A 27661-nucleotide genomic window follows, 5' to 3' on the forward strand; every position below is an offset into this window, starting at 1 on the left:
CATTTCCTGTGCACATGTCCACTGACATGACCCTGTCTCTCCTCAGACAGCAGACAACTTCGCCTGGTGGACGGGGGCAGTCGCTGTGCAGGGAGAGTGGAGATCCTGCAGCAGGGCTCCATCTGTGATGACAGCTGGGACCTGAGTGATGCCCATGTGGTGTGCAGACAGCTGGGCTGTGGAGTGGCCCTGGAGGCCACCATCTCTGCTCACTTTGGAAAAGGATCAGGGCCCATCTGGCTGGATGAGCTTAACTGCACAGGAAAGGAGGCCCATGTGTGGCAGTGCCCTTCCCAGGGATGGGGGCAGCACAACTGCAGGCACAAGGAGGATGCTGGGGTCATCTGCTCAGGTGTGTTCTGCACACTGTGCACAGGTAAGGGAGGGCAGGGGAGGTTCTGCAGGATGGTATTGAGCCCTCGGGCAGGTATTGGGCAGTTGCTGACAAAGGAGAGGGGAAGAAAGTTCCTCTCACTGTTCCTGTCCCCCCAGGTAAGGAGAAGTTGAGGTGCTTTCATTTTCTGCTATAGCAACTGAGCTTCTTCTCCTTCATTCTCAGCACTGTCCCCTGACACAGCCATTCTCTACACTGTCCATTTAAAGCAGTCACCACTCTTCTGTGACCTATGGGTACAATACCCTGACCCACTGAGTTGGTTTTATGTTTATGCTGTAACAAGTCACCATTGACTGAGTAACTCAAAACAACGTATTTATCATCTTACACTATGTAGTTTAGAAGACTGACCTGGGTCTGTCTGTACTACAAACAACGCATGAGCAGGCTGCAACAGTAAAAGCTCTGGGAAGACTCCTATTCTTGCCTTTTTCAGCAGATAGATGTTGCCTGAATTTCTTTTCTCATGGTCCCTTCCTTCTTCATACCAACAGCATCATTCCATGTGCACATCTCCCTAAGATAAGGGGCAGAAAGAATTATCTGCTTTTGTGGGCACAAGTCTAAGGATATGATTAGATTGCATTCACCTGATAATCCATGAAATGATCTTATCTTAATCATGCCTGCAAAGCCCTTTTACAATAGGTAAAACATTCACACGCTCAGAGAATCAGAGAGCACACATATTTGGAGCTCCATTATTTTTCCACCCTTCTGTCCATCCTCCTTTTCTAGGGTGTGTCAGATGGTTTGTCAGGTTGGAGATAAAGAGTTTCTTTCCTGCAGAGCCCCCAGGTCAGTATTCCTTTCTGTTTATTTGCTAATATTACATTGTTGTAGAAACAGTAAAACAGTTTAAAGGGACAAAACTTTCAGTCTTCCATCCAGTGGGCACTTCCCAGGACAGTCAGCAATGAGCACTCACTACTTAGAAATAAAGAAAAAAACAGCAGTGAGAGTTGAATGTTCACTGTGCCCTGTTTTCCTCCTCTTGCTTTCAGAGTTCCTGGCTCTCAGGCTGGTGAGCGAGGACCAGGAGTGTGCTGGGTGGCTGGAGGTTTTCTACAACAACACCTGGGGCAGTGTCTGCCACAGCCCCATGGAAGCTGTGACCTTGTCCGTGATCTGCAGACAGCTTGGCTGTGGGGACAGTGGGACCCTGAATTTCTTGGTTCCTTCCAGGGAAGGTTCTAGACCCCACTGGGTGGATGGAATCCGTTGTAGAGAAACTGATACCTCTCTCTGGCAGTGTCCTTCTGACCCCTGGAAACACCAATCTTGCTCTGCAAAGGAGGAAGCTCATATCAAGTGTACAGGTGACCTACTATCTATTTCTATGTGTTTGTCTTATGCCTGCAGGTTGTTATTAGGAAAGTTTTATATATTCAAAAATAATGGATGAGTTGAAATAAGTCTACAAAATGAATACTGGATAGACATTACTTGATCCACCTCTTGCAATTCTGTTTCAAAGGCAGATGTGTGGAAATCTTGATGATAGCAATTTATGTGCAAAGTATAGAGATTAAACTAAAAATATGGAGCATGAAATTATACTGATAAACTTTCAAAGCAATTGGCTAATGCAATGTTAAGTTATATTAATCAATCTGTATTTCTTTAGAGGGTGAATGATTGAATCTCAGTTATACACATTGCTTGCTATGAGCTATCACTTTATTTCCACCAACACAAAATGCTTGATAGGTATCATGGTGATCATTTATTTCAGATGAGGAAATTGAAGTTAGGAGTCAACACTTGATTTCACTCACACTTTCAATTGAGTGAGTTGCAACTTGGGGAATCTAATATCATGGGCTGTTTACTCTGGAATCCACTACACTGGTGAGACAGTCTCTCAGATTAGTTTCTTCATGGTAAATAATTGAGTGATTTGTAGGTAGAAACTTAATTCCAGGCAGGAGGACAGACACAGGAAGAAAATATCACCCCTACTCTAATGGAGTTTTCCATCCAGCTTGACTACACAACCACGCATAAAGTTGAGTATCATGAAGGCATGGAAGGTGCTGTGGAAATACGTGCATTGAGGAAGAGGGAAATCGTATTTAAGTTGAAATCTAAAGAAGGAATAGAGGACCAATACAGGAAGAAAATAGAGCATTTGGTCAGTGTAAATACTGAGGTGGGAGGAGCATGGTGACCTTGAGGTACTGATAAATCTGTTCTTAAGCAGAGCAGGGGGAAGGTGGGTGAGAGATGCTTGATTACCTGGATGGGTAAGAAGAGCTAGAGGCCTCTCCAAGGCATGGCCCAAATGACAATCCTGTTAAAAAGCTGTTCGTTAATCTTCTCCTCTGCTACATCATGGGAAAGTGCTATGAGATGAGGGGCCTGGTACCCCTTATTTTCCTCTTGAATTGATCTGCTCACAGTCTCAGTAGTCTTGGTTGATACTACCTCCTCTGAGCCTTTATCCATATGCTACTGCAAACTAACATGCCCACTTCATCCCTCGCCCCCCCCCAAAAAAATTCCATGGATGAGTTGGAAACTGGAGGCTATTGTCTTCCAATTTCTTAAGACCTATAATGCCCTCTTCAGTTTCATATTCTAATAAAAACCTGGCTGTCCTATGAAAGTAATGATTTCATTATCATTTGGAAGCCTGTGCTTCCCTTTCAATGGATATTTCTGGGCCAAATATTAGAATGAAAATATCCCTGCTTTCCTTTGTCATTTTCAACAATTTCTTTTCATTATTTCCATATCCAGCTACTTGAAATTTTCCCATGAGGTAGCTGGCACCAGCCACCACTCTGTTGGTATCAGTCTTCAGCCTGGTCACACACCCCCATCCTGGAAGGTTGCAGTATCAGTCTCCCCAGGCCCCTCTTTCTCCTGTTCTTGGTGCGGATAGTATCCTTGAACATAACTTAGATAACATCCTGGCCTCTCCATTTCTGAATTTCTCCCTTTGAAGCATTCTTCCTACATGCCACCTCCGTTTATGGCCACACTTTTGACCATCACTAACTATCCCGCCTGAGATGGTGATTGCATTATTCACTTCTCTGACTATTGCTACTTCTCCTTATGGCACATATTATTGATGCTTTTTTCCAGATATTTCATCCTCAATGTTTTCCCTTATCAGTTTTTCAGTTTTCCACTCTTCTCATGATTGCTCATGTTATTACCTGATTAGACAGCATGATGCCCCATTATAATCTTCCCCCTTCAAATACACTCAACTCCTTGTTCTCTTCTGTCAGTCAAAGACAAGAATAATATTACCACCCAGTTAATCCCATCAGGGGATTGATTCACTGGTGGGTTAAGGGTCTTATAATCCAACCATTTCTCTTCTAAAACTTCTTGCATTGTCTCATAGGAGCTTTTGGGTGGCACCTTGCATCAAAACCATAACATCCACCAATGCTTGAGCAGGGATAGTTTATGGCTACATTAAGGAACAACTTCACTCTAGTGGCTGGAAATACAGCTCAGTGGCAAAGCACCAACCAACATATTTGAGGTACTTGGCTAAATCACCATCATAAATCAGAAAGAAGTAAGTGAATAACAGTAGTATCTACCATATAAACATAAACCAGCTATAAAAAGACCATAAAATACAGTAATAATCAATTAAACTCGATACAAACTAAAAAATCAATAACAATAGATAAGGGGTAGAATAAATGTTGAATTGACAAGAAAGTAAATTAATAAAAGGAAAATTAAATTAAGAAGGAATATTGCAGAAGAAATACAAAGAGAAGAAGGGAAATAAAAATGAAGAAAACTTTTTTATATAAAGAAAAGATGAGGGAGAAGAGAAAAGTCCATTTAAAGAATTTAAAAACAAATTAAATACATAGTAGTAAGGAAAATATAATAATGTATATATTGAAAAACAAAAGGTGCATCAAAAGTTACTCCCAGACAAAAAATACTTGCATGCAGACATCTCTTTTCTGGACATTTAACATTTGAGTCCACCAGGTATATGAGGTTAGTAGGCTAAAAAATAAACCAATTGTAGTTTCTTTGAGATCCCATCAAAATGAACTAATATTTGTTGTGATATGCTGGCTGAACTATGCTCCTCATTTTCTGCCATGGAGGTAAATGGAATACCGATGGGGCAGGCCATTATCATGCTGGACAGTCTGTTTACAAACATGGGGGCATAGAAAAAGTCAAAGTTACCACAAGCCCTTTCTTCAGTGGTTTGTGGACCAAATTAGTGGACATTCACTATCCAGAGACCTCATGCCCACAAGGGCATGACAACTGTCCTAGCCATAATGAATCCCTGGAATGCCTGGGAGAAGAGCTGTAAGCAATCAAACCACTGAGTTCCACCTTGGAGATGGGGCACAAGAATGGAATGAATCACCAAATGTGATCTCTGGGCTCTCGGACCTGGCTTCCCTGTGAAACCATATGAGACTGGAATCATTCTACTTCACATAGAGAAGGACCTTGTATTAATAAAGCCTCTAGTTCCTTCTCTGCCACTATCTCAGCATGTTTGTGGCAGACAGTCCTCCCAGCTGAGACTGTAGGTGCTCACTTCTTCCACCCAGTCACTGTGGTGGGGTGACCCAGAGATTCTGAATTATGATCAATTCATATTTTATAATCCCAGCACAGATTAGATCCTATAATAAGACCCTTCTAGAGCTGGCCCCCAGTTATAACACTCTGAGAGCTTGCTGAGCAATGTGATTAATTCCTTCTCTAAAGCTCTCTTGTTATAAGAAGTCCCTGTTAAAACAATTCCCCAAATTTGATCTAAAGCTTGTAAGAACCATGTGTTTCTCCCACAGGTAAGAAGACTGGAGTTGAAGTTGTAAATTGTTTTGTACTTTTCTCTGGGCTGCCTTAATGTTTCTCCATATCATTAACATAACTTGTCATTTCTTAATTGGTTCCCAGTTTTCTTTTTCTTTCCCTTTTCAGAATACTGTTTCCCCTGTGTTCCCTGACTCTTTTCACTCACAGAGTCACACAAAGGGTATTTTTATTGTGATATTAGTTTCCTCATCAAGAACTCCTGACAAGGAAGTCAAAGCACAGATTAGGTATATTTGGGGGAATAAGTAACATTCTATGATTGAGCTATGTCAATATCTGACATCATATATTCACGGAGGTTGCCTAACCTACCTTAAGTAAGCTCAATTTTCAAATTAAGTATCCATATTTGAACTATGAAGTCTATAATCTGTAGTGAAATATATTGCATTAACTCATTTGTCTTATGATCCATTCATTTTTCAGTCTTAATGCCTGTATAATTAAATTATATTTTTTTTCCTGGATTCATGGCTATCACCTTAGACTTCTGATTATCTCATCCCCATTTCCTACTCCATCCCCTGTGCTCTCATCCTTTCAAATCTCAGGCCATGGGTACTCACATGCTTTATAAGAAACCAATTCAGATACTTCCTATTACAGTAATTCCTTAGAAATCATTCAGAAAAGACACTTTGAGCTACTGAAAATAGGAATCTTGGCATTTCTCAAATTGTTTTGTCACATCATATGCACAACTCACTCTATCAATAACAAGTTTTACTCTGATAAGATCTACATAATAACTGCTAACTGAGACTACTTACTTGATTATGTTGTTTAATTCCATTTCTTATTTTTTTCACAATTCTCCCAAATGTTATGAAAGAAACTTAGACTTAGCTTTTGCCCTAGTATAATGAATGATTCCATGCCTTATTCAGCAAGCTCTGCATTCTGAATATTGATCTGCCAACTGCTTGGTAGGGGGAGGGAATACCACAGGAAAAGAATACTCTTCTCCTTCTCTTTGTCAGTACAACCACTGACATGAGTCTTTCTCCTCAGAGACTCCACAGCTCCGCCTGGTGAATGGTGGCAGTCGCTGTGCAGGCAGAGTGGAGATCCTTCACCAGCATTCCTGGGGAACTGTCTGTCATAACAACTGGAACCTGAAAGATGCAAATGTAGTATGCAGACAAATGGGCTGTGGAGCAGCCTTCAATGCCTTGCTCTATGCACAATTTGGAGAGGGATCAGGGCCCATCTGGCTGATGGACCTGGCGTGCACAGGGGAGGAGGACTACTTGTGGAATTGCCCTGCCCTGGTCTGGAGAAAGAACAACTGTGAGCACTCTAAAGATGCAGGAGTCATCTGCTCAGGTATGGTCAGTGCATTCTCCACTACCTAAGAGAATGGAAAGAGAGTATCTGATCCTTTGGGGAATAGGAGATGAATTGTCCAGAGGAGACTAGGAGATCCTTCCCTGAATTCAGTAAATTCAGGGATAGCAGTGGATGATGGGCTTCATTTATTAGTGTCATGTAAATCTCTAATAGTGTCCTTTTTCTTCTCAACTCTCTTACTTGACAAGAGTTGTTTTGTACAGTATTTAAAACTAAAATCAATCTTCACAATTTTGTTTCTATAATTTAGTACTTTTAGGATTACATTTAAATTAGCACACACACTCTGTTTGCAGCACTTTTCAAAGAACAGACAAGAATGAGGCCATTCTTCTTTCAGTTGAATTGAGTGCTTGTATATGTATAGTCAGAGATATTTTTGCACTGGGTTCATAGGTATGAGGGCACAGGAATTGAACACATCATAGGGGAATTTGTGGATCATTGGAAAGTTGCAATTCTTCTTTCTCAATTCAGACATCAGAATTCTTAGTTCATTGGTAGGAAGGGCCAGAAAACTGTGAATGAACTGCTGTTGAGTCACAGGTTCTCCTATGACAGATTCTCTCTACATTTCTATTTAAACTCATTTTGGGAAGAGAATTTAACACTGTGCTGTCAGATCAATGTTGTAAGCAATAAAATATTAATGCATATTTATTATGATAAGAGATTATGTAGTTTAGGACTCAGATCAAGATGGTTACTCAGTGACCTTCCACAAATATGCCACACAAACAGATACTCACACACCAAACAGTTTGATAGAGGAAAATAAGCCAGGTGTATGAAAAGAAACCAGGTGAGTTCTGCTTTTATGATAATAAGAAGAAAACACACATTGAAGGAAAGAGGAAATAAGAGTTTCCCTTTCCCTTAATATAGCAGCCCAGAATGAAGGAAGATGCATTCAACTTGGGGAATGGAAAGGTAATTGAATCCACACCTTATATTTGAAACTCAGGTCTAGGGGCATGTCGAGTAGAGCCTTACAATACATGTCCACATGCCAGTAACCTCAGACTGAGACTTGGAACTGTGTCCAGTTGAGCAGCAAAGAGACTGTCACCACTACCACTTCTCCAGCCTGTCTTGATAGAAGGAAAATCAAGACTCCATTTCCTAAGGAGCAGGATGTAAGAGCCAAAATAGAATTTTATCTTGGAGCTCAGTGCCAGGCCCACTATGGTGATACTCAGCACTCAGTAGGAATTAGAGTTCTTAAATGTAGGACTGACCTCATAGAGAGAGCAAGACTGGTGTGCTGGTGAGACAGACTCAAGAAGAGCCTGTGGCTGGTTACAGGAGTCTTGGTCCATATGTCCACCTCAACAGTAGGCAGAGACTTAAATCTTGTTCCCTCCCCAGTTCTGGGTTGACTTGGCAAGCTGTGGCCTCAGTGTGTGACACAGCATTGCAGCATTGGTAGACACAGAACCACCCGCCTCATTCCTTCCCAGAGCCTCAGGAAGCACACTATACAGAGATTTAAGTCTCTGTGGGGGGGGGGGTGTGAAAAGTTAGTTGAGCACCCAAATTTGACCTGGACCCTTGAACTCTTATCTTTACATATTATAATACAGCTCTCAAAGTTGAAAGATAAAGAGGCTTAAGGAATCAAGAGAAAAGAAACAACACCAAAGTTTTCCTAATTCCCCTTACAGTGAACTTTCCAACAGGAAACATGTAGACCAGAAGTGAGTGCCATGAGATTTTCATAAAATTGAAGGAAAAAATCTGTCAATCAAAAATACAGAACACAGTAAAGCTGCCCTTTACAAATAAAAAATGCAAAGACATTATTAGACAGCCTCCCAAAAAGTTACAGTATAATACAGCAACCCACTGCTGAGCATATATTCAAAGGAAATGAAATCAGGATGTTGAAGAGACCTCTGTACTCCCATGTTTATGGCAGCACCACTGACAGTAGCTATGAAATGGAAATAATCTAAGTGTTCATCAACTAATAAATGGATAAATTGTAGTACATTTACATAATGGAATGCTCTTTAGCTGAAAAAAGGAAAACAGGAATGAAATATTTTCATTGCTGCAGCATGCATGGACTTGAAGATCATTAAATTTAGTGAAATAAGTCAGGCAAAGAAAGACAAGAGTCTCTTAAAATCTCACTATATGTTAAATCTGAAAGAATTGACCTCATAAAAGTTACAAGTTTAGATTAGAATTATGATTACCATAGGCTGGAAAGTGTAGGGGTTAGAAATGGAAGACTATAGATTCATCAATTAGTTATAGGTTTTACTTAGATAGGAACAAGAAGTTCTGGTGCACCATTACACAATAGGGTGACTATAGATAACAATAAGAAACTTTATTGCAAAAAGCAAGAAGAGAGTGTATTGGAACTTTTCACAGTAGGAAATGAAAAATGTTTGAGGAAATAAGATAACACAGTATATACATGCATCCAGTAATAGATTTACTATTTATGTTTTGGGTATCAGTTGAAATAAATTTAATTTAAATGAAAAAAGGAAAAATTAATGAACATGCTATTCTCTTGAGAAAAGATTCCTTGCTGACTTTCTTCAGTGTGTAAAATTTCTACTATATTACAATTTCACACCTATAACTAGATGCCTACCCAAAGATCTGAACTCACACTTGAAATCACTTCCTGATCAGCTTCAATAGCTGTATAATGGATTCTTCAAACTGTCTACTATCAACAAAAAAATCCCTTAAACACAACACAAATAAATAAATAAATAATATTCTCAAGCTTCTGGATAACTTCTGTTGCTACTTCTATTGAGTTTTTTCATTCATTAGCAAATGTTGTATAATTATCTGTGAATTGAAAGTTTCAGAATATAAAAGAGTGAAAAATTGATCCCATCTTTTTCTACCCTGAGTTCACATTCAATGGATAGATATGGATCTATCTGAGAAAAAAAAGAGGTACACTGTCACAGAAAGTATTGAAAACACACAGATACCTTTATAATATAAAGAATAATATGTCCATTTAAAAGAAAATGCATATTACACACATACACACACATAGATTCATTTCCGGGACACACATATATACATGTATTATACGTATGTGTGTAGGGCAGTGCATGCATTCATTTTTTGAGTCAGTAATTTAGAACAGACTTTACAAATTTCTCCTCATAAATTTGTCTTCAGACACTTGATCAGAGAATTCACATTCTGGCACCATCTGCTGAATCTACTCCTCACATCCAACCTTGGAAAATGAAAAGAATCATAGCATTACCTGTGACTTCTACTCTGTGACACTTCGTGTAGTTTGTTTTTTCTCCCATAGGATTTGTGCATCTGGTTGGAGGGCACAGATCTTGCTCTGGACAAGTAGAAGTGAATTCTGGAGGAGAGTGGATTCCAGTATCTGGTGGGAATTTCACATTACCCACAGCCCAGGTCATCTGTGCAGAGCTGGGGTGTGGCAAGGCTGCATCTGTACTGGGGAACCTGCCCTTCAGAGAGTCTGGTGAACAGGTCTGGGCTGAAGAGTTCCAGTGTGAGGGACAGGAGCCTGGCCTCTGGTTCTGCCCCAGAGTGCCCTGTTCTGGAGGAAGTTGTCCCCACAGACGGGCTGTGCAAGTTGTTTGCTCAGGTGAGACTCATAACAGGATGTTAACCTTCCTATGCACTCTATGGGGGGGTGGTAACAAAAATGTGGGACTGTGCTAAAATCCTGTCTTCTACCAGGATACACAGATATTCGGCTCATGAAAAATGGCAGCTCTCAGTGTGAGGGTCAAGTGGAGATGAAGACCTCTGGAGGCTGGAGAGCACTCTGTGCCTCCCACTGGAATATGGCCAATGCCAATGTTGTTTGCCGTCAGCTGGGCTGTGGAGTGGCCATCTCCACTCCAAAGGGAGCATACTCTGTGGAAGGAGAAGATGAGATCTGGAGAGACCGATTCCACTGCTCAGGGTCTGAGTCCTTCCTGTGGAATTGTCCTGTGACTGCCCTGGGTGTTCCTGCCTGTGCCCATGGAAACACAGCCTCTGTGGTCTGCTCAGGTAAGAGAGGTCAGTGCTGATTGGTACTTGAGTGATGTGTCTCTAAGAGCAGACAGTGTGGAGAGCTGACTTTAAAAATGAAACATTCTGTGGTAATTATGATTCTTCTCAATGATCATTCATCTTTCCAGCCCTGTAAAGGGGTTAAGAGGAATAGTTTTAAGTAAGCATCATTATTTATTGAAGTTCATAGAGGAGAATGTATAACAGTGAATGGTAGCTCTGTCAAGTTCCTGGACCATCACAGAGCATCAGCAGCTCCCAGGAGTCACCTGCACATTTCTCTAGTCACTGTGCCCTCCTCCTCCTGAAAGAAGACCACTCTAACTTTAGCTGTCAAAGAAAGTTTTTGTCAGCTTTTGATCTTTATGTAAAATCATGTAGTATGTCCTTTTATAGTGTCTACTTTGATTCAACATAATCTTTAGAACTCATCCATCTTTTTTGATTTTTAGTCAAGCCTCATTTAGTTTTATTGCTATAGAGTTTTCTGCCAAATAACCACAGAATCTTGTATTGATCCATTCAAGTGATGTAGAGATCTCAGTTGTTTGCATTTTCTGAGTACCCAAATAATGATCATACAAATTACCATCTCAATATTTTAGTGCAAATATGTATATGTTGGTATATGGTTTTTATTCCTTGTCCTTTTATATTCACTCTCTTAATACACTGTTCTTTCTGGTGTCAAATTCTTGTAGAACTTTGCTATCATAAGATCATAAAAATATTTTCCAAGAGTAACTTATACACGTTTAGTTACATTTCTTTTACATATAATTGCACAACCTTTGGGGAGTCGGTATTTTATATAGTGTGTATGGTATGAAAAAAAGTTTCACATTATTATTTGTACATCCAATTGACTCAGAATCATTAGTGAAAGGCCTTTTACCCATTGCTGTGTCATCTTTGAAAGACGCAGGGTGCAGATATTTCTGACTCTTGCTCTATAATCTGTTCTCTTCCTTTTTATTATTTCCGATGCTTGTAGCCATGCACACCTCCTTAATTATTATAACTTTATAGATGTCTGATTAACATTTTAAAGTAACTTCTCCAATTGTGTTGTTTTTTTCTTGTCTAGTACATTGATCATCTTTGATCTTATGCATTTCACATGCATTTTACAATTTGATATATTTAATTCAATAATAGTACGATGTTATTTAGATTGAGATTGGATTTGACCTAAACATCAATATAGAGGTAACTGACTTTCAAGGTATATCTCTAATTTCTCTCAGATTATATATAACTTTTACTAGGTATACTCTTGGTATTTTATGTTTTTGATGCTATTTTATGTGTTTGTAGTAGTGAAATGTCCTAGGAGTTAATTCTATTAGTGTTTTAGTCAGCTTTTTTGTGCTGTGACTAAAAGGCCTGACAAGAACAATTTTAGGAGAAAATGTTTATTTTGAAGCCCAAGGTTTCAGAGGTCTTAGTCCATAGATAGCCTACTCCATTCCTTGCACCTCAAGGTAAAGCAGAATATCATGGTGGAAGAGTGTAGCAGGAGAAAGAAGATCAGTAGATGGCCACCAAGAAGCAGAAATTGGAGAACTCTGCTCAACCAGGGCAAAATATAAAATGCAAAGAGATATCCACAGGGACCCATCTCATCCAGCTACACCCAACCACCTACACAGCCCAGTTAATACTATCAGAGGATTAATGTGCTGTTTAGGTCACTTTTAAACTTTCTTTCATTGTCTCACACCTAAGCTTTTGGGGGACATCCAGTATTTAAAGTTTATATAAATAAACCCAGAATCTTCTTCAGCTTCACTTTATTATGGCTTTGATTTTCTTTTTTCTCTTTATTTTATTTTTTGATAATTTGAGAATCTGGATAAGCTTCAAAGATAGTATAAAATTTCCAGGTAACCTTAACCCAGATTCCCCAAAATGCTATTATTTTCCTATATTCTCTCCTCCTTCCACCATATTAATCCTTGAATATACAAAATATTTCTGAGTGATTAGTTAAGAGTAGGGGAAAAGATGATATGTCCCATTACTCTTAAAATATTATCAAGACTATTTACATAACTACAGTGTCATTGCCAAATTCCATAAACTAACCTGTTGGCTTCCACATATGACAGAAAATATGTGGTACTTCTCTTTCTGTCTCTGGGTTTTTTAACTTAACACAAGTCTTGCAATTCCATCCATTTTGATGCAAATGGCAGGATTCCATTCTTATGGCTATATTCACACCACAATTTCTTTATGAATTTCTCTTGCAATGGGGCACCTGATTCCATACTGTACCTATTGTGAATACTGCCACAATAAACATGGGAATGTAGGACTGATGTTTCACAGTAAATGTAATTGTCCTAGTTGCTATTGCTTTATCATGAATCCCTCTCCCCGCTCCCACTAAATAGTGATGCAAATTAAAAAAATACATTTCATTTTGCTCATTCCAGATTCATAAATTTGGCAAGGGCTGTTGAAAGTTGCCTCTTGTGAGGTTAAAGTTGGATCTCATCTGGAGCTGAGGTCATTGAAGATTTGACCAAGCTGGGAATCCAGGATAGTTCATTCACATGACTGGTAGCTTGAAGTTCACCTGAGGCTGCTGACAGAACCACCTGCAAATCCTCTCTCCCACATGATAGTTTCTACAGAGTAGATTTCCCATTAGGCAAATATCCTAATAAGTCAAGAGGAAGAGTCATGACTTTCTAAGCTAGGCTCCTAAGTCAAATCATGCTGGTTTCACCACATTCTTTTGCTTATAGAAAATTCACTTTTGTCAGTGCAGACTGGAGGGAAAGAGGAGTGGACTGCACAGGTCAATGGATAGAGTGTCACAGATTTTGTGGGTATTTTTGTAAACTACAGTTGTGTTAAATATCGCACTTTGCGAATTTTCTAATTTATGCTTTTGCACTATAAATTATGGCCTTAATGCCTAAAACTTGTAGACTAAATCAGAATGTTAGGTTTTCTACCTATGATTCTTAGTATCCTATTATATTTCCTATGTTTTTGTCCTCTTGTTCTTCACTTTGAATTTTCCCATGTTATTCCAATTACTATTTCTATTTTGTGCTAACCTTCAGTGTTGTTAGACTCATCCTCTGGTTTCTCATTTTTAGCTATTGATTTTTATTGGTTCTTTTTAGTTACACATGACTCTCAAAACTTTATTAGATTTTGTTATCGTTTTCTACCAAAATGCACATCACTTCATTTACTTTATAAAATTTAACAATCACTATTTGAATTACCTATAAGGAAACATCAATACCATTCTGTGAAAATCTCTTTTTTTCTCTTTTGTCCACTTTGTTTTCTACATAATCTCTTTATATGTGTGGGACTTTTTGATTGACAAATAATGTATATGGAAAAATTCATCCTACAAAACCTTCAAAAAGGATTTTATTTTTCTTCTTGAATGCACTGTATTTAGTGTAGACTGCCTCAATTAAAATTTTTTTTTCATTTTTTTTATTGATTGTTCAAAACATTACAGAGCTCATGATATATCATCTTTCATACATTTGACTCAATTGGGTTTTGAACTCCCCAAATACATAATGAAGACTCACTTCTGTTACATACTCACATTTTTACATAATGGCATATTAGTGACTATTGTATTCTGCTACCTTTCCTATCCCCTACTATCCCCCCTTCCCTCCCCTCCCATCTTCCCTCTCTACCTCCTCTGCTGTTGTTCAATTCTCTCCCCTTTTTTCCCCCTCCCCCTTGCCCCTCATAACCTCTTATAATTTTGTGTATCACTGAAGGTCTCCTACCATTTCCATATGTTTTCCCTTCTCTCTTCCTTTCTCTCCCCCCATTCGTCTTAGTTTACTGTTAGTCTTTTCCTCATGCTCTTCCTTCCTGTTCTATTCTTAGTGGCTCTCTTTATATCAAAGAAGACATTTGACATTTGTTTTTTAGGGCTTGGCTAGCTTCACTTAGCATAATCTGCTCTAATGCCATCCATTTCCCTGCAAATTCTATGATTTTGTCGTTTCTTAGTGCTGCATAATACTCTATTGTGTATAGCTGCCACAATTTTTTTATCCACTCATCTATTGAAGGGCATCTAGGTTGGTTCCACAGTCTAGCTATTGTGAGTTGTGCTGCTATAATCATTGATGTGGCCGTATCCGTATAGTGCGCTCTTTTAAGGTCCTCAGGGAATAGTCCAAGAAGGGCAATAGCTGGGTCAAATGGTGGATCCATTCCCAGCTTTCCCAGGAATCTCCATACTGCTTTCCAAATTGGCCTCACCATTTTGCAGTCCCACCAGCAGTGTACAAGTGTGCCCTTTTCCCCACATCCTCGCCAACACTTATTGTTGTTTGACTTCATAATGGCTGCCAATCTTACAGGAGTGAAAAGGTATCTTAGGGTGGTTTTGACTTGCATTTCTCTGATTGCTAGAGATGGTGAGCATTTTCTCATGTGCTTGTGGATTGATTGTATGTCCTCCTCTGAGAAGTGTCTGTTCAGGTCCTTGGCCCATTTGTTGATTGGATTATTTGTTATCTTATTGTTTAATTTTTTGAGTTCTTTGTACATTCTGGATATTAGGGCTCTATCTGAGGTGTGAGGGGTAAAAATTTGTTCCCAGGATGTAGGCTCTCTATTTACCTCTTTTACTGTTTCTCTTGCTGAGAAAAAACTTTTTAGTTTAAGTAGGCCTCAATTAAATTAATTAAGAATTAATTTGGCATCATCCCTAGGACAAAAATTCATTTAGTTCACAAAATATGATACAAAATTCCTGGTTGTTTAACATGATTCTTTCTCTTTGGTGCAGCTTAAATTTTACTTGCGTACTCCCAGGGAAATCCAGCAAATGTGCTGAGATTTTCAGAGTCTCACCTACTACCTTTGAATGGTCAAATGCTTCCAGGGGAAAATAGCTGATACTAGTTTTTATTTTTCTCTGAACTTGACTCCAAAGTCATGTTTCCCTGAGAGTTATACAATGCTCTCAAATGGCCCTGATATATTCACACTTTCCTAAAATCATTTCTAGCACTTGGCTTAAAATAGAAGAGTATGTCATAAGCAGAAGCAGAAATCTTAAATAGATGATCAACTCTGACAATAGGAAATTACTGATGATGGGCTACAGCTTTCAGATGCCATAACTAGATTATTATGCACTTTAATTCAGTTTCCTGTTCTGTAGGAAACCAGGCCCAGCAAGTGCCCCAGTGCAAAGACTCTTGGTCAGACCAGGCAGGCTCTGGAGCTTCAGAGGGACACACTGCCAATTGTTCAGGTGAGCAAGGCCCCAAGCACCTGAGCCTTCCCATTCCCTGTGTAAATGCCCACTGACATGACCCTGTCTCTCCTCAGACAGCAGACAGCTCCGCCTGGTGGATGGGGGCAGTCGCTGTGCAGGGAGAGTGGAGATCCTGCAGCAGGGCTCCTGGGGCTCCATCTGTGATGACAGCTGGGACCTGAGTGATGCCCATGTGGTGTGCAGACAGCTGGGCTGTGGAGTGGCCCTGGAGGCCACCATCTCTGCCCACTTTGGAGAGGGATCAGGACCCATTTGGTTGGACGAGCTGAACTGCACAGGAGAGGAGGCTCATATGTGGCAGTGCCCTTCCCAGGGCTGGGGGAAACACAACTGCAGTCACAAGAAGGATGCTGGAGTCATCTGTTCAGGTTTGTGATGCACACTGTGCACAGGTTGGGGAGGGCAGGGCACGGTCTGCAGAATGGTGTCTGAGCCCTCAGGCAGAGGTCAAGTTAGGGCAGAAGGGAAGGAAAGTTCCTGTCCTTCCAGCAAAGAAGATGAGGTGCTTTCATTTCCTGCTGCAGCAGCTGAGCTTCTGTTCCTTCCTACTCAGCACTGTCTCCTGACACTCTTCATGTAAAGCAGTCACCACTCTTCTGTGACCTATGGGTGCAACATCCTGACCCACTGAGTTAGTTTTATATTTCTGCTGTACCAAGGTAGCATAGAATGAATGACTCAAAACAACATATTTATCATCTTTTAGGGGGTAACTTAGAAGAGTGAACTGAGTCTGTCTGGGCTATAAACAAGGTGTTAGAAGGCTGTAACAGCTGAAGCTCTGAGAAGATTCATTTCCTTCCTTTTGTAGCTTATAAAAGTTGCCTGAATTACTTCTTTCATGGCTCCTTTCTTCTTTGAACCAACAATTTTGCAACACTCCTACCATCATTCCATGTTCACATCTCCCTGATGAGATCCAGAAGACTTATCTGCTTTTGATGATACAGGTCTAAGGATATGATTAGATTGGGCTTGCCTATTAATCCAACATGATCCAGGATAATCCATGCAAGGATCTTTCCTTAATTGTATTTAAAAGCACTTTGGCAATGAGGTAAAATATTCATGCCCTCCCAAGATCAGGGAGTGGACATATTTGGATCTTCACTATTCTTCCCCCTCTCTGCTCACTCTCCTGCAGAGCCCCCAGATCAGTGTTCCTTTCTGTTCATCTGCTAATATTACATTGTTGTAGAAACAGAAAGAGAGGTACAAGTTAACAAAACAGTTTAAAGGGACAAAATTTTCAGTCTTCCATCCAGTGGGCATTTCCAGGACAGTTAGCAATGAGCACTCACTACTTAGGAATAAAGAAAAAACAGCAATTAGAGTTGAATGCTAACTGAGCCACATTTTCCTCCTCTTGGTTTCAGAGTTCTTGGCCCTCAGGCTGGTGAGCAAGGACCAGGAGTGTGCTGGGTGGCTGGAGGTTTTCTACAACAACACCTGGGGCAGTGTCTGCCACAGCCCCATGGAAGCTGTGACCTTGTCTGTGATCTGCAGACAGCTTGGCTGTGGGGACAGTGGGACCCTGAATTTCTTGGTTCCTTCCAGGGAAGGTTCTAGACCCCGCTGGGTGGATGGAATCCGCTGTAGAGAAACTGATACCTCTCTCTGGCATTGTCCTTCTGACCCCTGGAAACACCAATCTTGCTCTCCAGAGGACGAAGCTCATATCACATGTACAGGTGACCTACTATCTATTTCTATGTGTTTGTCCTATGCCTGCAGGTTGTTGTTAGGAAAGATTCATATTTTTAAATATGATGGATGAGTTGAAATAAGTCTACAAAATTAATACTGCATAGAGATTACTTGATCCACCTGTTATAGACCTGTTTCAAAGGCAGATATGAGGACACCAGTGATAATAGCTATTTTTGAGAAAAGTATCAGAGATTGAACTGAGCATATGGAGCATGAAGTTATACTCTGATGAACATTCTTAGCAACTAGCTAATGCAGTTTTAGGTTATATTAATTAATCCTTATTTCTTAGTGAGAGGGTGAATGATTGCTTTTTCTGTGCTATCATTACCCCACCCCACCCTGCCACAGGTAATATGGTTTAATCATCACAATCAATTGATGATAGGTATCATGCTGATCATTTATTTCAGACGGGGAAACTGAGGTTAGGAGTAAACACTTCATCTCCCTCACACTTTCAAGTGAGCAGGGGACAATTTGGGGAATCAGATACTATTGGGCTATTTACTCAGAAATCCATCTACTCCAGACAGACAACCTCTCAGGTCATTTTGTTGATGGAAAGTAATTAAGTCACTTGTAGGTAGAAACTTAATTCCAGGTAAGAGGACAGACATGAGAAGAAAAAAACACCCCTGGGTCAGTGTCTGCCACAGTCCCATGGAAGTTTGCACCTCAGTCTGACGGCACAACCAGGTATAAATTTGAGTGTCATGAAGGTGCTGTGGAAATGTGTGATTTTGGGAAAAGAGAAATCATTTTAATTTGGGATCTAAAGGAGGAGTAGAGGTCCAATGAAAGCAGAAAGTAGAGTATTTATCAGTGTAAATACCGACTTGGGAGTAGCATGGTGACATGAGGTACTGATAAAATTCCATCATGAGCAGAGTAGGAAGAGGGTGGGGAGAGTGACACATGATTACCTGGATGCGGAAGAAGAGCTCAAGGCCTCTCCAAAGCATGGCCCAAATAACAATCCTGTTGAAAAGTTGTTCCTTAATCTTATCATCTCTACATTACGAGGGATTGCTGTGAGGGGTGGGGTCTCTGCTTATTTTCTTCTTGAATTCATGTCCTCACAGTCCCAGTGGTCTTGGTTGATACTACCTCCTTTGAGCCTTTATCCATATGCTACTGCAAACTAATATGCCCACTTCATCCCTCTCCCAGAAAATATTCCATGGGGCCTGTTGGAAATTGAAGCCTATCATCTTCTAATTTTCATCTTCTAATCTGTAATGTCTCCTTCAGTTTCTTGTTCTGATAAAAAAGAAACTGGCTGCCTCTGAATACAATGATGTCCTTATCATTTGGAGGCTCTGCGCTTCCCTTTCAACATGCTTTTATTTCTAGGTCAAATCTTAGATAGGATTGTAATTATCCATTCTATTCTTAGAATATTTCTGCTGTGTCTTGGAATTTTCAACAATTTTTCTTTTTTTCCATGTCCAGTTACTCGAAATTTGCCCCATGAGGTGGCACCCGCCACCACACTGTTGATTTCACTCTCCAGTCTGGTCACACTCCCTCATCCAGGAAGGTTATCAGTCTCCTGAGGCTCCTCTGTCTCCTGTTCTTGGAGATGACAGGATCCTTGAACATAACTTAGATAACATCCTGGCTTATCCATTTCTGAATTTCTCCCCTTGAAGCATTCTTCTTACATCCCACCTCCATGTATGGCCACACTTTTGACCATCACTAACTATCCTGCTTGAGATGGTGATCGCATTGATCCTTCTCTGACTATTGCTACTTCTCCTTATGGCACATATTCTTGATGCTCCTTTTACAGATATTTTATTCTCATACAAATTCCAAGTGTTTTCCCTTATCAATTTTCCAGTTTTCCATTCTCATGATTGCACATGTTCTTCTTACCCTGATTAGACAACACAATCTCCCCATTATAATACTCCTCCTTCACGTACACTCAATTCCTGGTCTCTTCTCTGTCAATTAAAGAATGGTTGTGTCAACTATCTAACTCTTTGCTTCCTGCACTAGACTAGACAAGGACTGCTGAATCATGGACAAGTACTCTATTCTGTTATAATGTGAAATTATCCTGCTAGTCTCTTTGCATTTGTGATCCAACCTCTGATGGACCATCCACACTGGCCCCATATTGTAGTGTGCTTCTCTCACACATGCTCTTGCCCTTTCTAGAGCATGTTATTTTACATATTCTCAAATCTCCCTCATGCTGATATTTTAACCCCATCATACACTTAAATGATGATCTTGCCTCAAATATCCCTGGAAAATAGAAACCTTCATCTGTCTTGTTTGTTTTTTCCTCATATGGTCACTCTACCTTATTGGCTGTTCATATTCTGTCTTACAGGTTTGCAATTTTTCTGATCAACTTATAAATTTTAGACACATTCTTGGTTGAAGATTCTCTACTCTTACTTACCTATCCTGCTTCCTCAGATGTGTATTCTAAAGATGCTAGATGGAATATTCTGTAGTTATCTGCTAACTCCACTTGATTATTATAAAGTTAGTGCAACTGTGATGTGTGCTTGTTGATATATTCCCTGCATGCCAAATCTATTAGTGAGATGAGATATTAAGATACCACTAGTATTGTATGGAAGTTTGTTTTTTCCATTATGTCCTATAAGTGTTTTTTGTGTGAAATTTTGTGTTCTTTTCTTTGGTGCATATTAATTTGTAACTATTATATCTCTGAATGGTTTATTCTCTTTACTAATATGTAGTAACCTTCTAAGTCTCTTCTGACTGATTCTGAAGTGTATTTTTCATATGTGAACATAGCTACTTCTGTTTGCTCTCCAGTTCCATTTGCTTGCATTATCATTTTCAATCCCTTTCTTCTCATTCTATATGTTTTTGCTTCTGTGCTGAGTTTCTTGTGGGCAGCAAGTTGATGGCTCTTGATTTTTAATGCAGTTAGCCAGTCTACATATTTTAATTGGAGAATCAGATCACATACACTCAAAATTATAATTGAAAGTTTTTAACAAGTTCCTCTAATTTTGTTATTGTTGTTGTTTTTCTGGGCAGTTTAAATAATCTATAGTCACATCTTTCTCCCTTATTCATATTGGATATTTGATGATTTACTGAATTGATAATGTTTGATTCTTTCTTCCTTCTCACTTGTTTATCTGCTCTTCTAGTGGGATTTATTCTTTAATATGCTTTCATGGCTAAATTTTCTTGCTTCTTACTCTGTGTGTAGAATTGTTTCATTATCATCTGCAGTGCAGATTCAGTGTTTCAAAATTCCTTTAGCTGATGCTTATCTTCATAGGTCTTATTTTTCTTTGATTCTGAAGAAAAACTTTACTGATCATAGTCATGTATGTGGCAGCTATTTTCTTTCAAGTTCTTAAGTACATCATTCCATGCCCTCCTGGCCTTAATGTTTCTGCTAATAAATCTGTTATGTGAGGATCTTCTTAGTAAGCAGACTTCTCTTAATGATGTGCCTTGGGGTGTAGGTATCCTGTAGTATTGAGTGCACATTGTAGGTTGTTTCTCTGTGGCTTCTTTGACTGGTAATAATGAGTTTTGAAACTCCACATACTATGTCAAAGTACATCTTTCTCTGTAGTTCTCAAATAAACGGGATCCTCCTGGTAGTTAGGTGTGTTGTTATAGATAGCACAGTGTGTAGTGCATTCTCTATGTGGTTATTTTTCCCATATTATTTTTGTTGTTTGGTATGAAGTGATATGACAGCAACTTGTGCTGAGGTCATTCAAGGCACTTTTTCCACAACATTTGAATTATTTTTCTCTAGTGTTGTTAAGCTGGAGATTGTACAGGAGCAGGAGTTATGCCTACTTGTGAGTGGATCATCAGCTGTGGATTTCTCTCTTCCCTATTCATTAAGTTGAAATATCCACCAACACTTCAGCAGCATTAGGTCATGGCTTCAGTAAGGTGCAATGTCTCTACATTGGCTGGAGTTATAGCTCGGTGGCAAAGCACACACCCAACATGTTCAAGGGACTTCACTTGATCACCAGCATAACTCAGAAAGAAGAAAACAACAGCAGTAACCAACATAAAAATAAACCGGCTCTGTGGGACATGCCTATAATCCCAGCAGCTCAGGAGGCTGTGGCAGGAGGATTGCAAGTTCAAAGCCATCCTCAGCAACTTAGCAAGACCCTAAGCAACTAAGTGAGATCCTGTTTCAAAAATCCATAAAAGGACTGGGTATGTAGCTCAGTGGTTATGTTCTCCTAGGTTCAATCCCCAGTACCAAGTAAATAAATAAATAAACCAGCTATGGAAATACAGTAATAATCAATTACACTCAACAACAAACGAAACAGCACTAACTATAGATAAAGGAAAAAACAAATATAGAATGAACAAGAAAAATTAAAATTAGTAATAAGAAAATTAATTCAAAAAATATTGAATATGGAAAATAAAAAGGAAGAAGGGAATTAAGAAAGAGGAGAAAAATACTTGTAACAAAAAAGGGGAAAACATTAACTAGGAAGGTGTACTCACCTGTAATCCTAGAGGATCTGGAGGCTGAGGCAGGAGGATTACAAGTTCAATACCAGCCTCAGCAACTTAGTGAGACAGTGTCTCAAAAATAAGTAAATAAACAAATAAATAGTTAAAATTAAAAATGGCTAGGGATATAGTTCAGAGGTAAAGTGTGTCTGGGTTCAGTCACCAGTACAATGAAGAGAAAGTGAGAGACAGAGACAGAGAGAGAAAAGAAAATAAGAAAAAAAGAATAGACAAAAAAATCCATTTGAAGAATTAAAAAACAAATAATTGTAAATAAAATAAAATAAAACATAAAGAAAAATAGTCAAAAATTCCTCCCAGCCAAAATGTTTGCATTGGAAACACCTTTTCCAGGTCATCCAACATTTGAATCCACCAGGTATGTGGGGGTCAGTAAATTGCAAAAGAAACCAGTTGCATTTCTGCTCTCTTCCCACCATACATGCTGGGATTGGGGGTAATATGTTGGCTATCCTTCGCTCCTCATTTGCTATCAAGGAGGTTAAGGGAGTGTTGATGATAAAACAGGTCATCATATCCCTGCAGGGGTTTTGTCTGGAAACCTGGAGGCAAGTCAACAATCAAGTCAGCTTCCAGTGGTTTGAAAAGCCAACACTTGCTCCAGAGGCCTGTAGCAGGTCCCCATTGGGGTGTGCCAAGTGTCCTTGCCATGGTGAATCCCTGGAGAGCCTGTGGGGAAAAATGTAATCCCTGGAGAGATTACATGGGAATGCTGTGAATTGCCAAACATTTTCTCTGAGTTCTCAGACCTGGTCCCTATGTGCAATCATGTGCAACTGGAATTGCTCTTCTTCACAGAGGATGGGACCACTTACCAATGAGACCTCCATCCTTCCCCTGCAATTCAATGCTCTCAGCATATTTGTGATAGGTACTCTTCTTATCTGAGAGTGTAGAACACTAACTTCTACCAAATTACTGTGGCATGGTGGCCCAGGGAACTAAAATTGTGATTACCCCATATTGTCTAAACTCCAGAGCAGTTTATTCCCTAACAATGGCCACTTAAAATAGCTCCCAGTTATAGCACTCTGAGAGCATGCTAAGCAATGTGATAATTTTTTTCTCTAAAGTTTGTTTGTTGTTTATGAGTATTCCCTCAAATGCCCCAAATTTGATCTAAATCTAGTAAAAACCATGTTATTCCCCCCAGGTAAGACTGGGAGTCTTCTGATATCATCTAGGTTGTCTGCACTGTCCAGCTTACTTTATGCTTGAGGTTGTCTTCCTCACCCAGGCAGCTGAAGATGAAGCTGTAAATTGCTTTGTAATTTTCTCTGGGCTGTCTTCTGCTTCTCTATATTGTTTAGATTTCTCATGACTTCTTTATTAGTTCCTCTCTTTCTCTTCTCAAAATACAATTATTCCTTTGTTCCCTAACCTTTTTCACTCAGATTCCCAACAAAAGTATCTCCTTTCTGCTATTTACCTCCTTACCAAAAACTCCTATTTTTGCATAATAACAACTCCTAACAGGAATTCCAAGCATAGATTCAATTTGTTTGGGGGGAAAAAAAGTAACTTTATATGATCCCTACTAGAGTTGAGCAATGTTGATATTGTACATCATCTTTTTTGGGAACTTGCTCAATATATCTAAAGTGAGTCAAGCTATGACATTACATGTCCAATCTGAATTCTGAAGCCTAGAATCATTAGTGAAATATTTTAAGGCAAACAATGATCCATTCATTTTCCAGTCTCAATGACCATATGATTATGATTTTCTCCTGGATTCACGGCCATTACCTAAGGTTTCTGATGATTTCATCCCTTACTCTTATCTCCTGTGCTCTGATCCTTCCAAGTCTCAAGCCATCAGCACTCAAGAATGTGTGCTGTATAAGAAACAATCAAATGCTAGCCGCTACACTCACTTTTAGATTTGTCCTCAAAAAAATACACTTTTAACTACTCTGACATTTGTAGAACTATATTATCAGATCCTATTAAGAATTCTTTAAATAATAAGTTTAACTCTGATAGCAACTACATAATAACTTCTAGCTGATTCATCTAACTAGATTATATTGTGTTTAATCTCATTTCTTGTTTTTTACACAATTAATTCTCCTACTTGCTTTGGTAAGAATTGAATGGGTTTTGGATGATGGGTTTTATTTAATTATTTATTGTAAATCTCATATATTGTCTTTCCCTTCTCTGCAGTTATATTTGACAAGATAGGTTTTTTTGTAGAATCATTAAAACTAAAATCATCTTCATAATTTTGTTTTATAATTTACTATTTAGCTGCTACCCTGGTATAAACAACCCCATGTCTTACACAACAAGCTCTGCAATCTGAAAATGAATTCTGCAAACTGATTGGTTGAGGGAGGGAATACCACAGGGAAAGAATACCCTTCTCATTTTCTTTGTACATACAACTATTAACATGTTTATTTTTTTCTCAGAGACCCCACAGCTCCGCCTGGTGAATAGGGGCAGTCGCTGTGCAGGCAGAGTAGAGATCCTTCACAAACATTCCTGGGGCACTGTCTGTGATGACAGCTGGAACCTAAATGATGCTCACGTGGTATGCAGACAAATTGGCTGTGGAGTGGCTCTTGATGTCATGCACAATGCACAATTTGGGGAGGGATCAGGGCCCATCTGGCTGGACGAGCTGAAGTGCACAGGAGAGGAAGACCAACTGTGGAAGTGCCCAGCTCAAGGCTGGGGGCATCATGACTGCGCGCATGATGAGGACGCAGGTGTCATCTGCTCAGGTAGGGTCTGTGCATTCACTAGCCTAAGAGAATGGAAAGGACCAAAAGTGTATATCTGATCCTGGGGGGGAAAAGAGACAGATGAGCCACAGAGGACTAAGAGGTCCCCATGGACACTGGGTACTCAATATAGCAGTGGATTATGGATTTCATTTAATTATTTATTGTAAATCTCATGTATTGTATTTTCCTTCTCTGCAGTTATATTTGACAAGATAGGTTTTTTTATAGAATCATTACAATTAAAATCATCTTCATAATTTTGTTTTATAATTTACTATTTGTAGAATTACCCATAAATTACCACACATATCCTCTTTTGAAAAGACAGACAAGAATGAAGCTAGTTTTTTTTAATGAGTGTTGAATGAGTGTTAAATGAGTGTTTATATATGAATAGCCAGAGTTAGTTTTGCACTGGTTAGTAGATAATGGGCACAGGGATGGAATTAAATGCATCACAGGGAAATTTATGGATTACTGCAAATTTGAAATTCTCCTTTCCATATTCAGACATCAGAATTCTCAGCTCATTGGAAGGAAGGGCCAAAGAACTGTGAGTCAAATTCTTTGAGTCACAGATTTTCTTTCCATCATTACTTCAATAGATTTTCTCTACATTTCTTTTTCAAAGCAAAACCTGTATAAACTCATACTCGGGAGATGAATTTAGCCCTATGCTGGCAAATTAATGTTATATTCAATAAAATATTAATGCATATGTATTATAGTAAGATGTTATATAGTTTAGGACTCATACTGGAATGGTTGTTCAGTGATCTCCCACAAATACACCACATTAACTGTTATTCACTCACCAAACTGACTTCATAAGAGACAAAACCAGGTAAGTGCCTGCTTTTACTGTGATGGAAAGAAAAGATACATTGAAGGATGAAGGAAGATAAGACTTGCCCTTCCCCCAACCTCAAGCAGCCCAGGATGAAGAGAAATGCATTCTTCTTGGGAAATGAAAAGAGAATAAGCCCACACCTCAGACTTGAAACCCAGGACTAGGCCTGCCACAGTGAAACCTGGGCATGACAGAACCCAAAGACTTTGTCATGTTCATACCAGTAACCTCACACTGAGACTCTGGAACTGTGTTTTGTTGGGCAGAAAAGAGACTGTCTCTGCAACCACACCTCCAACCCCTAGCAGAAAAGGGGAAAGCAAGACTCTCTAAGGATCAGGGCACAGTGCTGGCAAAGGACTTTGTCTTGGAATTCAGTGCCAGACCAACCATGATCATACACAGCATTGAACAGGAATTAGAGGCCTCAAATGTTGAACAGAGATCATTGAGCAAGACCTGTGTGCTGGTGGGACAGACTCAAGAAGAGCCTGCAGCACCTGTGGCTGGTTGCAGGAGTCTGGAGCCTTAAGTCTACCTCAGCAGTAGGCAGCTCATAGCACTGAGGGCCTTGGTCCCTCCCCACTTCTGTGTTACCTCAGCAGGCTGTGGCTTCAGGGTGAGATATAGCAATACACCATTGTTGGCCACAGGACTTCCCACCTCATTCCTCCTCAACCCCTGGTAGCACAATAAGAAGAGAGTTAGTTAAGTCTCTGCTTGAAGGTGAAAATTTAGTTGGGCAGTTGTGACTAGGAGCCTCGGATTCTTATCATTATATATTATAATACAACTCTCAAAGATGAAAGATGAAGACTCTCAGACATCAAGAGAAAAAAAAGAAATAACATATAAGGATGTCCCAATTCACCTGATGGCAGACTTTTCAATGGTAAACATATAGGTCAGAAGTGAGTGCCGTGGTATTTTCATAGAACTAAGAAAAGCCTTCCAATCAAGACCATTGAATCCAGCAAATATATCCTTTAGAAATAAAGGAGGTACATAATCAAAAATTATGTACCTCATGTAATTGAGACATTATCAAACATCTTGCCCCCCATATGATACCATATGATACAGTAATCCCAATGCTGAGCACACATTCAAAGGAAGTGAAATCACTATGTTAAAGAGACATCTGGACTCCCATTTTTATGGCAGCACTATACATAGTAACTAAGAAAAGCAAATAATCTAAATGTCCATCAGCTGATAAATGGATAAATAAATGAAATAAAACGGGATTCTATTTAGTCATAAAAATGAATTACATCCTTTCATTTGACATAACTTGCATGGGCCAGGAGATCATTAGGTTAAGTGAAATAAGTCAGGCAAAGAAAGACAAATATCTTATAATCTCACTGTATGTCAAATATGTAAGAGTTGACCTCATAGACGTTGAAGAGTAGAATTGTGGCTACCATAGACTAGAGAGTGTAGGGAGTGGGAATGGAAGGCAACAGACTGATCAATGAATAATAGGTTTTACTTAAGTAGGAACAAGTAGTTATGGTGCACTGTGGCACAGGAGGATGTATAGAAAACAATAATGAACTACATTTCAAAAAGCTAGAAGAAAGCATATTAGAAGATTTCACAAAAAAGAAATAAAAAGTTTTTGAGGAGACAAAGAAATGCAATGTATACATGCATCAACACTCCATTAATATGTACACTTTGTTATTGGGTATCAGTTAAAATAAATTTACTTGGATGAAAACAAAGAAAAATATAAAGGTGACAAGATATGGGGAAGAATATTTATATCTGATGGAAACGATACAAGAAGTGTATATTGGCATGTAAGTTGGATAAGAAGAGGACAAGGAGACAAATAGAATTTTCTTGAGAAAATAGAATAAGCTTAAAGTATCTTGGGGATGGCCTTGGAGAACTGACAAAGCGCACATAAGGATTACTATAAC

At 39.3% G+C, this 27661-nt stretch overlaps 2 protein-coding genes across 2 annotated transcripts in view; both read left to right on the plus strand.

The window, feature by feature from the left end:
• The window catches only part of LOC144365086 (antigen WC1.1-like), a 46661-nt gene extending 20399 nt beyond the window's left edge, over positions 1-26262 (plus strand). The window contains exons 8-17 of the mRNA XM_078015888.1: positions 47-352; positions 1402-1716; positions 6242-6556; positions 9885-10193; positions 10289-10606; positions 15786-15878; positions 15956-16270; positions 17279-17593; positions 24563-24877; positions 25997-26262. Coding sequence (XP_077872014.1) covers positions 47-352; positions 1402-1716; positions 6242-6556; positions 9885-10193; positions 10289-10606; positions 15786-15878; positions 15956-16270; positions 17279-17593; positions 24563-24877; positions 25997-26262 — 2867 coding nt within the window. The remainder of the gene's footprint in view (positions 1-46; positions 353-1401; positions 1717-6241; positions 6557-9884; positions 10194-10288; positions 10607-15785; positions 15879-15955; positions 16271-17278; positions 17594-24562; positions 24878-25996) is intronic.
• A 270-nt stretch (positions 26263-26532) lies between these two features.
• LOC144365087 (antigen WC1.1-like) overlaps positions 26533-27661 on the plus strand; it is a 51644-nt gene continuing 50515 nt past the window's right edge. Inside the window, exon 1 of the mRNA XM_078015889.1 lies at positions 26533-26622. Within this exon, the coding sequence (XP_077872015.1) occupies positions 26533-26622 (90 nt within the window). The remainder of the gene's footprint in view (positions 26623-27661) is intronic.

This window comes from Ictidomys tridecemlineatus, chromosome 6 (genome assembly GCF_052094955.1).
Source record: "Ictidomys tridecemlineatus isolate mIctTri1 chromosome 6, mIctTri1.hap1, whole genome shotgun sequence".
NCBI lineage: Eukaryota > Metazoa > Chordata > Mammalia > Rodentia > Sciuridae > Ictidomys > Ictidomys tridecemlineatus.